Source organism: Coregonus clupeaformis, chromosome 22, assembly GCF_020615455.1.
Source record: "Coregonus clupeaformis isolate EN_2021a chromosome 22, ASM2061545v1, whole genome shotgun sequence".
Classification (NCBI taxonomy): domain Eukaryota; kingdom Metazoa; phylum Chordata; class Actinopteri; order Salmoniformes; family Salmonidae; genus Coregonus; species Coregonus clupeaformis.
The window spans coordinates 1,628,431-1,643,577 of NC_059213.1; the positions used below are offsets into that span (position 1 = coordinate 1,628,431).

Genomic DNA, 15,147 nt, shown 5'->3' on the forward strand with positions numbered 1-15,147 from the left:
CCTACCCCCCACACCTGTGTTTACAAAGCAAGCCAAAGTCCACAACGTTTGTTAACTTTGTAGAGAACAAAACAACCATGAGAATCCATTAGACTAGACAATAGACCCTGTATAATAGATTGAAGTACTCAGGTATATTAAAGGGTACACGTAACCCCCATACGCCCTGCTTATAAAGTATAATCATTATAACAGGTTGTTTAAGTAAATTGAATTATGAAGTCAACATTAATCAGGATTCACCTGGAACCAAGTATAAAAAGACCCAAATAATTCAGTTTTTCTATTGATATTGATACAGTTTACTAAGGGTTAACCGCATATCTAATGATGGTTTAGAAGCCGCTTCTAAGCAGAATTCAAGTTTTACTGAAGACACTTACTAAAGTAGACACATGCAATTACATTACTAGCTGGAGTAAATACATACAGTTATATAACAGCATCGAAACATAAACATGAGGAAAAACATAAACAAAAATAGAGTAAACAAAAAAATAAAAATTATTTTTTATTGGGTAGTAAATGTTCAATGGTGGGCCTACAGTAAGTGGGTGAGGATTACTTTACTTCCTGTATTCGCCCAACAGAAGCCCAGCTTGGGAGGAAATGGGAAATAATTAAACATCTCAGTCCTATAAGGCTAAGTTAAAAACATTTTTTTTTCTTTTAAAATTTATAACATTTATTCAGTTAAAGTAGGAAATTAGAAGGTTTAGACCAAAAACAATATAAAACAATAAAACACTATTTTATTACAACACTAAAGAGAATGTTGCCACTGTTGCTTTTAAAGTCAGACCTGCTGTTTGTTTATTTTGTCTGAGAGAAGTGAGTTGGTACTTCCTGGTATTCAATCATAATGCATTAGTTTGAAGCACAGAACGTCAACAATCCTCCTAACAGCTTCCCTAAAGTCGTTAGGGACGGGTGATATAAATTAACGCCAGCTATCCACATTGGTTCAATTGCTGGTTTTTTTCAATAGGTAATGAAATGCGGTGATGAATTCGCTCGAACTCTCTCCTGCTGTGGCTGGGTGTCTTTGTGGGTTGTTGAGACTGGCTTCTGTTTGCTGACTAGATATTTGTTTTTCTTCTGTTATATTTTTGGTATCTGAAGTTCGTGAAATGTTCTGATGTATTTGGGGTTTTTCTGTTGGTGTTTTAATATAGTTTTTTCTCCATGACTTGGTCTGAAATGACACCCTATCAGGACTCTGGCCAAAAGTAGTGCACTATTAAAGGAATAGGGTGTAGTTTGGGAGTCTGGCCCTGTGTGTGTTTCTGCTCTCTGAGTGCGCTTGTTTGCTTGAGTTGTCGGTATCGCCTCCATGCAACAATGAAACATTATTTATTGCAAATATGAACTGGACTGGCTCTGTTTTTGTCACAGAAACATGCATGAACACACACACACACACACAAACACACACGCTGCGACATAGAGGAGGATATGATAGGACAGTGTGTATCAGTGTATCACAGGGAACAGAGCCTTCTGTGCTGAGCTAACCAGGACAAGGTCAGAGTCACACCACTGATAACACACTTTATAACAATGCCCTGGGTGAACACACACACATACGTCTGTGTCCTCACTCAGTGCGAAAAACAGACAGTTCACGAGGCCAGATATGCTTCAGGGAACACAGACTAGGATTACTGATTACATCACACACACACATGCTACACTTCCTGTGTTTTGGGGTCAGATAGAACCGGAGCAGCAGTGAGAACACCTCTGATGTCAGTGTTTATTTTGCTACAGTTAGGGAAACATGGCTGGAGAGGGGGGAGTGAGTAGGAGGATTCCTGTGTGGGGTGTTTGAACATTTGACAGAAATGTTGGGGCAGTTAGCTAGTCATTTTACTTGACATGAAAAACATTGGGACTTTTTTATTTATTATTATTATTCATATTAACCAAATCACTTTTTTTATTTATTACAGAAAATCTTAACAAAAACACTGGGATAGCACAATAAATAAACCAAGATAAACACTGTTATGGCGGACAAGTTCCAGAAACGTTTGTGTTTTTACAAAGAGTTGTTGTTAGAACTACAGAGAGGGAGTCTGGTGGATAGACCACATAATGAACAAACACATCTGAAATGACACCCCAGTGTGCTGCGTTACTATTGGCCAGAGACACATACTATGTAGTGTTTGCCCCACCGGTCCTTTGTAGTGCACTATATAAGGTAGGGGTGTCATTAGAGATGAAAAAGGAAGGGGCCATGTTGACAGAACTATGAAACCTGGAGACATAGAAACAGTACAGAGCCTCTCCTACACATACGGCTCAAACGTGAAATGAATAACGTTATCTTAACAATTTTAGTTGTAGATCTCTCTGTCAAAACATAATTTATTCATTAATGTCACTCAAGCCCTCGAGGGGCTCGATTCAATCCGTAGGCTAAAGAACTACGTTAGAAATTTAAAGGCAATGTTCCGTGTTAGCAGAGACTGCATTCACGGTCAAGGCTGCATACAGTATAAATATGTTAGCTGACAATGTCACGAAACGATGTGCATGCTTCCATGGGGTAGAAGTCAGCGTGTTAGTTGTGATTCTGGATGGCCAGATAGATAGCAAGAATGACAAGAAACTGCCATGTAGGGAATCGTAAGTAGCTTCGCTTTCCTCTTGTTCTTGATACCATGTCTTGTTTTGAGGTGTTTTGACTGAAGTCACATCTATGCTAATATGGCTAAAATTCGCTAGCTAGCTAACCAACAACTGTAGCAATGTATTTGAGAGACAACAAGTGCTCATTGTAAACATGTATTTATGTTTTCAATAAATACTGGAGATTAAATATAGCTTACATGTTGTCAACAATCTAAGCCAACCCAATCTGTTTTTCCCCATAGTTGCACACAAAACAACCAACCAGTCTATGTCGGCTCAATCGGAAATTACCTTTAAATTGAAATTGCGCTATAACTCTGAACTTGTGCGATTCTGATTTAATCGAGCCCTAGGTTTCATACGGTCTTGCATGTTTTTGATTTGTTTGGCCATGTTAGGCAAACCCTATCACTAACCGTTCCATCAGGCTAAAGAAACTGACTTGGCAGTGTTCGAGAGAACGGCTACATCGGTTTGTCATCATATAATAAAACAATATAATAATACAATTCCTTACCATATTACTCTTGGAACACAGGTAGGTACCAACATAATGCTCATTATATAATCAACAATAAGAAACATTCAAGACATGGTATTTATCAAAAACAAAAAAATCATCACAGTCTTTATTAAAAATGGTACACATTTATTTTCTATAAAATGCACTGATAGATGTACAGTACTTTCCATCCACAGTTATCCTTCATAGTAGAACAAAGAACCCTAATCCTAACCCTAGCCTTCATTGTAGAACCCTAACTCCTAACCCTAGCCTTCATTGTAGAACAAAGAACCCTAACCCTAACCCTAGCCTTCATTGTAGAACAAAGAACCCTAACCCTAACCCTAGCCTTCATTGTAGAACAAAGGGATAAAATAAGTTCTTAATCAGAGCAGGGTTGTCCCGATCAGACCCCTGGTTTCTCTTCAGGCACCAGGTTAGACCCCCTTCTGAGTTACACAACACTGGTGTGTGTCTGTCTGTCTGTCTGTCTGTCTGTGTGTGTGTGTGTGTGTGTGTGTGTGTGTGCATGTGTGTGTGTGTGTGTGTGTGTGTGTGTGTGTGTGTGTCTGTGTCTGTGTGTCTGTGTGAGTGCATGCATCTAGTGTATGTGTGTCTAAACATGGGCACTCTTGGCGTGGTTAGTGGAGGGTGAACAGGGGTTGCCAGGCACCTGTCCTTTGGAGTAGTAGAACCTGTTGTTGTCATGGTGATTGTAGTGTTGGGAGGGTTCAGTAGAACAGCAGGTGATCATGGCCCCTCCCAGGAGACAGAAGGCCGCGCCCACCCAGCCAGCGTACAGGCTGAACCCAAACGACATGAGACCCTGGTCCTGGTGGGCTCCGATAGGAAACCATACTGTCGACACCCCCCCACACAGAGCTATAGAGGAGGAAGGGAAGAGAGAGCGATTTAGATTAATACACACATTTAATACACATAAAAGGTTCAACTTTTTTCATACTTGTTAACTCTGCATTGTTGGGAAAGGGCTCATAAGTAAGCATTTCACGGTAAAGTCTACACCTGTTGTATTCGGCGCATGTGACAAATAAAATTAGATTTTGATTTGATTTGATTATGAACATGTACAGTGGCTTCGAAAGTATTCACCCCCTTGGCATTTTTCCTATTTTGTTGCCTTACAACCTGGGGGTTTGTATCATTTGATTTACACAACATGCCTACCACTTTGAAGATGCAAAATATTTTTATTGTGAAACAAACAAGAAATAAGACAAAAAAAACAGAAAACTTGAGTGTGCATAACTATTCACCCCCCCCCAAAGTCAATACTTTGTAGAGCCACCTTTTTCAGCAATTACAGCTGCAAGTCTCTTGGGGTATGTCACTATAAGCTTGGCACATCTAGCCACTGGGATTTTTGCCCATTCTTCAAGGCAAAACTGCTCCAGCTCCTTCAAGTTGGATGGGATCCGCTGGTGTACAGCAATCTTTAAGTCATACCACAGATTCTCAATTGGCTTGAGGTCTGGGCTTTGACTAGGCCATTCCAAGACATTTAAACCACTTGAGTGTTGCTTTAGCAGTATGCTTAGGGTAATTGTCCTGCTGGAAGGTGAACCTTCGTCCCAGTCTCAAATCTCTGGAAGATTGAAACAGGTTTCCCTCAAGAATTTCCCTGTATTTAGTGCCATCCATCATTCCTTCAATTCTGACCAGTTTCCCAGTCCCTGCCGATGAAAAACAACCCCACAGCATGATGCTGCCACTGATGAGAGGTTTGTGCCAGACATAGCGTTTTCCTTGATGGCCAAAAAGCTGAATTTTCGTCTCATCTGACCAGAATACTTTCTTCCATATGTTTGGGGAGTCTTCCACATGCCTTTTGGCGAACACCAAACGTGTTTGCTTATTTTTTTCTTTAAGCAATGGCTTTTTTCTGGCCACTCTTCCATAAAGCCCAGCTCTGTGGAGTGTACTGGCTTAAAGTGGACAGATACTCCAATCTCCGTTGTGGAGCTTTGCAGCTCCTTCAGGGTTATCTTTGGTCTCTTTGTTGCCTCTCTGATTAATGCCCTCCTTGCCTGGTCCGTGAGTTTTGGTGGGCGGCCCTCTCTTGGCAGGTTTGTTGTGGTGCCATATTCTTTCTTTCTTTTTCTTTTTTTAATAATGGATTTAATGGTGCTCCGTGGGATGTTTAAAGTTTTGGATATTTTTTATAACCCAACCCTGATCTGTACTTCTCCCACAACTTTGTCCCTGACTTGTTTGGAGAGCTCCTTGGTCTTCATGGTGCCCCTTGCTTAGTGGTGTTGCAGACTCTGGGGCCTTTCAGAACAGGTGTATATATACTGAGATCATGTGACAGATCATGTGACACACATTGCACACAGGTGGACTTTATTTAACTAATTATGTGACTTCTGAAGGTAATTGGTTGCACCCGATCTTATTTAGGGGCTTCATAGCAAAGGGGGTGAATACATATGCACGCACCACTTTTCCGTTATTTATGTTTTAGTAATTTTTTGCATTTCACTTCACCAATTTGGACTATTTTGTGTATGTCCATTACATGAAATCCAAATAAAAATCCATTTAAATTACAGGTTGTAATGCAACAAAATAGGAAATACGCCAAGGGGGATGAATACTTTTGCAAGGCACTGAACAAAAATATAAACGTAACATGCAACAATTTTACTGAGTTACAGTTCATATGAGGAAAGCAGTCAATTGAAATAAATTCATTAGGCCTTAATCTATGGATTTCACATGACTGGGCAGGGGCTCAGCCATGGGTGGCCCTGGGAGGGCATAGGCACACCCACTGAGGAGCCAGGCCCACCCACTGGGGAGCCAGGCCCAGCCAATCAGAATGAGTTTTTCCACACAAAAGGGCTTTATTACAGACAGAAATATTCCTCAGTTTTATCAGCTGTCCGGGAGGCTGGTCGACAGACGATCCCGCAGGTGAAGAAGCCGGATGTGGAGGTCCTGGGCTGGCGTGGTTACATGTGGTCTGTGGTTGTGAGGCCGGTTGGACATACTGCCAAATTCTATAAAATGACTTTGAAGGCGGCTTATATGGTAGAGAAATTAACATTCAATTCTCTGGCAACAGCTCTGGTGGACATTCCTGCAGTCAGCATGCCAATTGCACGCTCCCTCCAAACTTGAGACATCTGTTGCATTGTGTTGTGTGACATAACTGCACATTTTAGAGTGGCATTTCATTGTCCCCCAAAACAAGGTGCACCTGTGTAATGATCATGCTGTTTAATCAGCTTCTTGATATGCCACACCTATCAGGTGGATGGATTATCTTGGCAAAGGAGAAATGCTCACTAACAGGGATGTACCACTAATTTGTGCACAACATATTAGAGAACTAAGCTTTTAGTGCGTATGGAACATTTCTGGGATCTTTTATTTCAGCTCATGAAACATGGGACCATGTTGCGTTTATATTTTTGTTCAGTACACAGTATAATGTATAGGTAAATATAGTACTTATAGTAGTATATACGACATCGATACACACGCATGCACACACACACACAGACATACGATGGACATCATGTGGAACACGGTACTGGAAAACTGGACAGTGAAAGGCAGATCAAACAGGTTTTTATGTTGTGTTAAACAACAAATGGGAAAATATTTTCCAGCAGGAGGGAACAGGGTGTGGACGAGGTGGGTGGTGAGGAATGGTGGTCTGGGGGATGCGTGAACTGTAGGGAATTGTGTGTTTTGCGTGTGTGTGTACGTGGGTGCATGTCTGTGTGTTTTTGTGTGTCATTCAGGGTTGAGTTGGTGTGTGCTGAGAGGGAGTTCTCTACAGAGGAAGAGAGTCCCATAGCATATCCTCTAGTCTTTTTTTTTTTATTTTTTTTATTTCACCTTTATTTAACCAGGTAAGCCAGTTGAGAACAGGTTCTCATTTACAACTGCGACCTGGCCAAGATAAAGCAAAGTAGTGCAATAAAAACAACACAGAGTTACATATGGGGTAAAGAAAAAAACATAAAGTCAGAAAATACAACAGAAAATATATATACAGTGTGTGCAAATGTAGCAAGTTATGGAGGTAAAAGGCAATAAATGGGCTATAGTGCAGAATAATTACAATAGTATTAACACTGGAATGCTAGATGTGCAAGAGATTATGTGCAAATAGAGATACTGGGGTGCAAAAAGAGCAAATTAAATAACAATATAGGGATGAGGTAGTTGGGTGGGCTAATTTCAGATGGGCTGTGTACAGGTGCAGTGATCGGTAAGGTGCTCTGACAACTGATGCTTAAAGTTATTGGGGGAGATAAGAGTCTCCAGCTTCAGAGATTTTTGCAATTGTTCCAGTCATTGGCAGCAGAGAACTGGAAGGAATGGCGGCCAAGGAGGTGTTGGCTTTGGGAATGACCAGTGAGATATACCTGCTGGAGCGCAGACTACGGGTGGGTGCTGCTATGGTGACCAGTGAGCTAAGATAGGGCGGGGATTTGCCTAGCAGTGATTTATAGATGGCCTGGAGCCAGTGGGTTTGACGACGAACATGTAGTGAGGACCAGCCAACAAGAGCGTACAGGTCACAGTGGTGGGTAGTGTATGGGGCTTTGGAGACAAAACGGATGGCACTGTGATAGACTACATCCAATTTGCTGAGTAGAGTGTTGGAGGCTATTTTGTAAATGACATCGCCGAAGTCAAGGATCGGTAGGATAGTCAGTTTTACGAGGGCATGTTTGGCAGCATGAGTGAAGGAGGCTTTGTTGCGAAATAGGAAGCCGATTCTAGATTTAACTTTTGGATTGGAGATTCTTTATGTGAGTCTGGAAGTTGAGTTTACAGTCTAACCAGACACCTAGATATTTGTAGTTGTCCACATACTCTAGGTCAGACCCGTCGAGAGTGGTGATTCTAGTCGGGTGGGCGGGTGCTAGCAGCGTTCGATTGAAAAGCATGCATTTAGTTTTACTAGTGTTTAAGAGCAGTTGAAGGCTACTGAAGGATTGTTGTATGGCATTGAAGCTCGTTTGGAGGTTTGTTAACACAGTGTCCAATGAAGGGCCAGATGTATACAAAATGGTGTCGTCTGCGTAGAGGTGGATCTGAGAGTCACCAGCAGCAAGAGCGACATCATTGATATACACGGAGAAAAGTGTCGGCCCAAGAATTGAACCCTGTGGCACCCCCATAGAGACTGCCATAGGTCCAGACAACAGGCCCTCCGATTTGACACACTGAACTCTATCTGAGAAGTAGTTGGTGAACCAGGCGAGGCAGTCATTTGAGAAACCAAGGCTATTTAGTCTGCCAATAAGAATCGCGGTGGTTGACAGAGTCGAAAGCCTTGGCCAGGTCGATGAAGACGGCTGCACAGTACTGTCTATTATCAATCGCGGTTATAATATCGTTTAGGACCTTGAGCGTGGCTGAAGTGCACCCGTGACCAGCTCGGAAACCGGATTGCATAGCGGAGAAGGTACGGTGGTATTCGAAATGGTCGATGATCTGTTTGTTAACTTGGCTGAATACTTTCGAAAGGCAGGGCAGGATGGATATAGGTCTGTAGCAGTTTGGATCTAGAGTGTCACCCCCTTTGAAGAGGGGGGATGACCGCGGCAGCTTTCCAATCTCTGGGGATCTCAGACGTTATGAAAGAGAGGTTGAACAGACTAGTAATAGGGGGTTGCGACAATTTCGGCGGCTAGTTTTAGGAAGAAAGGGTCCAGATTGTCTAGCCCAGCTGATTTGTAGGGGGTCCAGATTTTGCAGCGCTTTCAAAACATCAACTGTCTGAATTTGTGTGGGAAGGAGAAGCGGGGGGCATGGGCAAGTTGCAGCAGAGGGTGCAGAGTTGGTGGCCGGGTTAGTGGTAGCCAGATGGAAAGCATGGCCAGCTGTAGCAAAATGCTTGTTGAAATTCTCGATTATTGTAGATTTATCGGTGGTGATAGTGTTTCCTAGCCTCAGTGCAGTGGGCAGCTGGGATGAAGTGCTCTTATTCTCCATGGACTTTACAGTGTCCCAAAACTTTTTGGAGTTAGTGCTACAGGATGCAAATTTCTGTTTGAAAAAGTTAGCCTTTGCTTTCCTGACTGCTTGTGTATATTGGTTCCTAACTTCCCTGAAAAGTTGCATATCGCGGGGGCTATTTGATGCTAATGCTGTACGCCACAGGATGTTTTTGTGCTGGTCAAGGGCAGTCAAGTCTGAGGAGAACCAGGGGCTATATCGGTTCTTAGTTCTGTATTTTTGAATGGGGCATGTTTATTTAAGATTGAGAGGAAATTACTTTTAAGGAACAACCAGGCATCCTCTACTGACGGAATGAGATCTATATCCATCCAGGATACCTGGGCCAGGTCAATTAGGAAGGCCTCCTCGCTAAAGTGTTTTAGGGAGCGTTTGACAGTGATGAGGGGTGGTCGTTTGACCGCGGACCCGATACGGACGCAGGCAATAAGGCAGTGATCGCTGAGATCCTGGTTGAAGACAGCTGAGGTGTATTTAGAGGGTATATTAGTCAGGATGATATCTATGAGGGTACCCATGTTTAAGGATTTAGGTTGTACCTGGTAGGTTCGTTGATAATTTGCGTGAGGTTGAGGGCATCTAGCTTGGATTGTAGGATGGCTGGGGTATTAAGCATATCCCAATTTAGGTCACCAAGCAGTACAAACTCAGAGGATAAATGGGGGGCAATCAATTCACATATGGTGTCCAGGGCACAGCTGGGGGCTGAGGGGGTCTGTAGCAAGCGGCAACAGTGAGAGACTTATTTCTGGAAAGGTGGATTTTTAGAAGTAGAAGCTCAAACTGTTTGGGCACAGACCTGGATAGTATGATAGAGCTCTGCAGGCTATCTCTACAGTAGATTGCAACTCCACCCCCTTTGGCAGTTCTATCTAGACGGAAAATGTTATAGTTGGGGATGGAAATTTCAGAATTTTTGGTGGCCTTCCTGAGCCAGGATTCAGACACTGCTAGAACATCAGGGTTGGCAGAGTGTGCTAACGCAGTGAATAACTCAAACTTAGGAAGTAGACTTCTGATATTTATGTGCAAGAAACCAAGACTTTGCGATTACAGAAGTCAACAAATGATAGCTCCTGGGGAGTAGGAGTGATACTGGGGCTACAGGGCCTGGGTTAGCCTCTACATCACCAGAGGAACAGAGGAGGACTAGAATAAGGATACGGCTAAAGGCTTTAAGAACTGGTCTTCTAGTGCGTTGGGTACATAGAATAAAGGGGGCAGATTTCCGGGTGTTATAGAAAAGATTCAGGGCATTATGAACAGACAAGGATATGGAAGGACATGAGTAAAGTGGAGGCAAACCTAAGCGTTGGGTAACACTGAAAGAGATAGTATCTCTAGAGGCATAAATTGAGTCGGTCTGTGAGTGTATGGGTGGAGGGACAAAGGGGCTAACCAAGGCAGGTTCAGCTAGGCTGGGGGGTCTACAGTGATATAGTACAATTAGAAATAACCGAAACAACAATAAACTAACCATGTTTGGGCTGAGGCTAAACATAAACAGGATGTAGTACCGTAAAAAAGGAACAGTCCAGCAGATATCAGCTGTATAGCTGAGTTATCACAAGGTCCGGTGGTGAAGCGCCAGTGAGCAAGAGGCCACGGCTAGCGTGTGCTACGTCCGTTTTGTTGTAGCCAGCTGGTAGCGACGGAAAAACTGATATGTTCTGGGTCGACAACGCGCAGTGCTGACTGTCCGAATATCCGGCGATCAATGTCCAGTGATTAAAACCAATCTCGCGGAAAAAAAATAAAATCAAATGTTCTGGGTGAAACACCGCCAGCTGTGGCCAATAGCAAGTAGCTAGTTCAGTAGCTAGTTCAGTTTAGTGAGTAAGCGTGTGCTAACGGGCCAGGGCTAGCAGATGGATGGAATCTTCGTGGTTACGTCGTAACCACATCAGACGATTTCGTCGGCAGACCAGTCGTGTAGGATCGGCGGGCTCCGCGTCAATCCTAGGTGGTCCCGTCCCAGTTGATAGAGAGGTAGATAGCCGGGAGATGGGCCTAGCTCAGGTTGATTAGCCAGACCACAGCGTCCGTTTTGTTGTAGCCAGCTGGTGGCGATGAATCGGAGTTAGAGGTCCAGTGAATCCGGCGGAAGAACTGATATGTTCTGGGTCGATAATGCTGCTGTGCAGACTGGCCGAATATCCGGTGATCAATGTCCAGTGATTAAAATTAATCCTGCGGAAAAAAATCCTATGTTCTGGGTGAAACACCGCTAGCCGTGGCTAATAGCAAGTAGCTAGTTAGCTGGCTAGCTAGTTTCAACTGGAGATTCTAGATTCTGGATAAAAGGTAAGTCAATAATAGAATCCGTTCCACATTGAGTGAGGCAGGTTGCAGGAAAGTATATTTTGTAGAAGGATGAAAAGTCTGATAGGGAAATATGTACGAAAAATACAAAAAACTGGGTATTTACAGGCTATTTACAGACACACGACAGAAACAAGACTGCACTACTTCGCCATCTTGGATTCATGAGTCTAGAGAGGAAGAGAGTCCCATAGCATATCCTTTAGTCTAGAGAGGAAGAGTCCCATAGCATATCCTCTAGTCTAAAGAGGAAGAGTCCCATAGCATATCCTCTAGTCTAGAGAGGAAGAGTCTCATAGCATATCCTCTAGTCTAGAGAGGAAGAGTCCCATAGCATATCCTCTAGTCTAGAGAGGAAGAGTCCCATAGCATATCCTAGTCTCACCACCTCAGGGTAAATAATGGGTTAGGACTGGGAGGGGTGAAAGGGAGGGCTGGGAGGGGGTGGGTGGGAGGAAGGATGGGGGGTTAAGGGTCAAGGTTAGGCCTGGGGCTGGGGTTGGGGGTTGTTATGAGTATGACCGTATGTTGTAATGTGTATGCAAACATCTGTCTCTGTGCTCAAGTGTGTATGTGTGTCTGTCTGTCTGTCTGTCCTTGTCCGTGTGTGTGTGTCCGTGTGTTTGTGTTCGTGCGTGCATGCGTGTCTGTGTGTCCAGACTTACCCACTAGCAGTATGAGAACTCCCCAAGTAGGGATCGTTTGTTCTTGGCTGACTGAGGCTCGTCCCCCAGGGAGATGCAGGGCATGGCTGTTAGGACCATCCCCACCGCAGGCAGCCCCAGGAGGGATCCAGTTATCATCAACGCCCTCGACGTCTGGATGTATGCTGTACACACACACACAGAGACAGAGAAATACATGGTATGGCTTGAAATGTGCCATAGTAATCTTGGTTGATTCCAATAGGAAAGATATCCAGGCCTTGAGTTTGAGACTAGCTGTTCTAGACTATCGGTTTAGGCTTGGGACAAACAACACCCTTTAGCTGTAGAAATATTCACAATATATCATAACCTCTTGGTCAGAGTCCACAGCCACAGAGACGCAACAGTCTGCACAGCCCCATTATTACTTATTTATTAACCTCAATATAGTAGTATAATCTATCTATAGTATAGTATAGTATAGTATAGTATAGTATAGTATAGTATAGTATAGTATAGTATAGTATAGTGGAGTGGAGTATAATATAATATAGTATAGTGGAGTATAGTAGAGTGTAGTATATTATAATATAATAGAGTATAGTATAGTGGAGTATAGTGGAGTATAGTATAGTAATGTTATATTACCTTTAATATAGCAGTATTATTTATTACTGTACAGTATAGTAGAGTGTAGTATATTAGAGTATAGTGGAGTATCGTACAGTATAGTAGAGTAGAGTCATGTTATATTGCCTTCAATACAGTAGTATTATGTATTACTGTATAGTATAGTAGAGTGTATTATAGTATAACATAGTAGAGTAATATATTAATATATTAGTATTATTTATTGTTGTATAGTAGAGTATAGTATAATATAGTATAATAATGTTATATTACCTTTAATATAGTATTATTATGTATTACTGTATAGTATAGTATAGTAGAGTACAGTACAGTATTATACAGTAGAGTAATGTTCTATTACCTGGTAGGTCCAATATCTGTGTCAGTGATATACAGTGATAGAGGGCGGTTGATATGACACATTCAGCCCACAGGCCCTTGGCTCCTAACTCGTCCATCTTCTTGCATGTGTTCATGCCGTATTTACATGTCACTACCCAGTCGTTGGTGGCCGTGGCGATAAGGATCCCGACCCACCCGATACAACTCATCACAAAACCGCTGAGCTGGAGACAGCTGTTCGCCATGGCAATGAGAGGTAGGGTAGTCCTAGGGTAGAATAGTCTTCAAAAACTGTTTATAAAAACGTAAAATGGTCCAGGCAGTCAGAGTGACTCAAGACAGTGGGAATTGGACAGTCCACAGCCCAAATAGTCCCCAAAGGTTCAAAAACAACTGATGATACTTTAAAGATACGTTGAAGCTCGTGTGAAAGTAGCCTCGCTTGTCAGACTCACAACGGCTATGGGACTATTGTGAAAGGAATTGTAAAGATTTGAAAATAGTCCTGTGTTGTATAAACCCTGTTAAAAACTGTAAAACAGAAGAAAACGATCACAGTTGATAGAGATGACAAGCTGAAGATAATAGCCAAATGCTGTGTGAAGTTAGTGTGAGTTTTCAATTACAATATTCCTCAAGAAGTAATCCCAGAAGTGTGTGTTGTCTCTCCTTGGTCTGTTGTGTAGTCCTGTCAGTTTGGAGCGTTTCCACTTCTAAAGAAAAGCTTTTGCACTTTTCCATGAGTTTTATAGTAGAGAAAGTTCTGAAAAAAACAATCTGGAAACTTCTAACCAATCGGAGGGATGGAGAGAAATATAAAAAATGCTCTCTCTCTCTCTCTCTCTCTCTCTCTCTCTCTCTCTCTCTCTCTCTCTCTCTCTCTCTCTCTCTCTCTCTCTCTCTCTCTCTCTCTCTCTCTCTCTTCTCTCTCTCTCTCTCTCTCTCTCTGTCTCTCTCTCTCTCTCTCTCTCTCTCTCTCTCTCTCTCTCTCTCTCTCTCTCTCTCTCTCTCTCTCTCTCTCTCTCTCTCTCTCTCTCTCTCTCTCTCTCTCTCTCTCTCTCTCTCTCTCTCTCTCTCTCTCTCTCTCTCTCTCTCTCTCTCTCTCTCTCTCTCTCTCACAAAATTATTTGCGAAGTGTTACTGCCCTCTCCTGGCCATTGAAAAGCAGGTCAGTTCCAGGTATGTCCACCAGGGGGCATCCAAGTGCTGCCTCTAAAACTTCAGGCGTGAGGAGGGTACAACTTATTGGTTCTCGTGTTCTGCTACCTTCAAAGGCTCCTGCTCAGGAGTCTGAAGGGACTTCATCAGAATTACTCATTCATTTAATAGAGTAGTCATCCCACAGGGGAGTTAGGGAGACAGAGACAGGAAGAGGGAGAGGCAGGAAAAGGAGGAGAGAGAGAGCGATGATGTAGTAGGAGCAGGGCATCATGGGAATGGGAATATTATGGTAATGAGGATGATCGGAATGCCAGGATGACAGTGAAGGATGATGGGATTTCAGCTCTCCTGGTGTGTGTGTGTGCGTGTGTGAGTGCACGCACGTTTGTGTGTGTGTGCACACACGTTTGTGTGTGCGTGCGTGTGTGCGGTCTTTAAATCGGAGAGTGGAGGAGAAGGAGCGTAACAAAGTGACTCTTAGTCTTTCACTATGACAGCTCTGTCACTACAGCAGAGTGCCTGTCATCAGGAGGAGTGGTGCTTTCTATCAACATAGTCATTATGAAATTAAACATTACTGAAACTTAGGGATGAAGGGAAAGGAATATATCTATTAAATACTGTGAGTATTGAAATGTGCTGTGTATTATAACTTGGCCAAGGGTGTCTGCATTTAGCTTATTTACATATTCACCTTTTAAGGCTTGGAATTTAAAGGTGTGGGTGTCGTTAGAGGTGTGGCTTATCAGAATAGGAGCCTTGTAACGTTTTATTAAAACATTTGAATCACTTTGACCTCTACGACATTAGGTCTACTATCAATTAAATGACAATTTCTATCTTTACTGAGGTTTTTTCTTCAGAATTGGACTGTTTCTTGAACTGTTACCTTTC

General features: G+C 42.8%; 1 protein-coding gene across 1 annotated transcript; it reads right to left on the bottom strand.

Annotated features, from left to right (window-relative positions):
• Nucleotides 1–3,686: 3,686 nt before the first annotated feature.
• Nucleotides 3,687–13,795, bottom strand: LOC121563906 (claudin-11). Its single transcript, XM_045206320.1, is given in 4 exon segments — nt 3,687–4,027; nt 12,139–12,162; nt 12,165–12,302; nt 13,112–13,795. Coding segments are annotated over 4 exon segments (654 nt in total). The 5' UTR covers nt 13,338–13,795; the 3' UTR covers nt 3,687–3,761.
• Between the last annotated feature and the right edge of the window lie 1,352 nt (nt 13,796–15,147).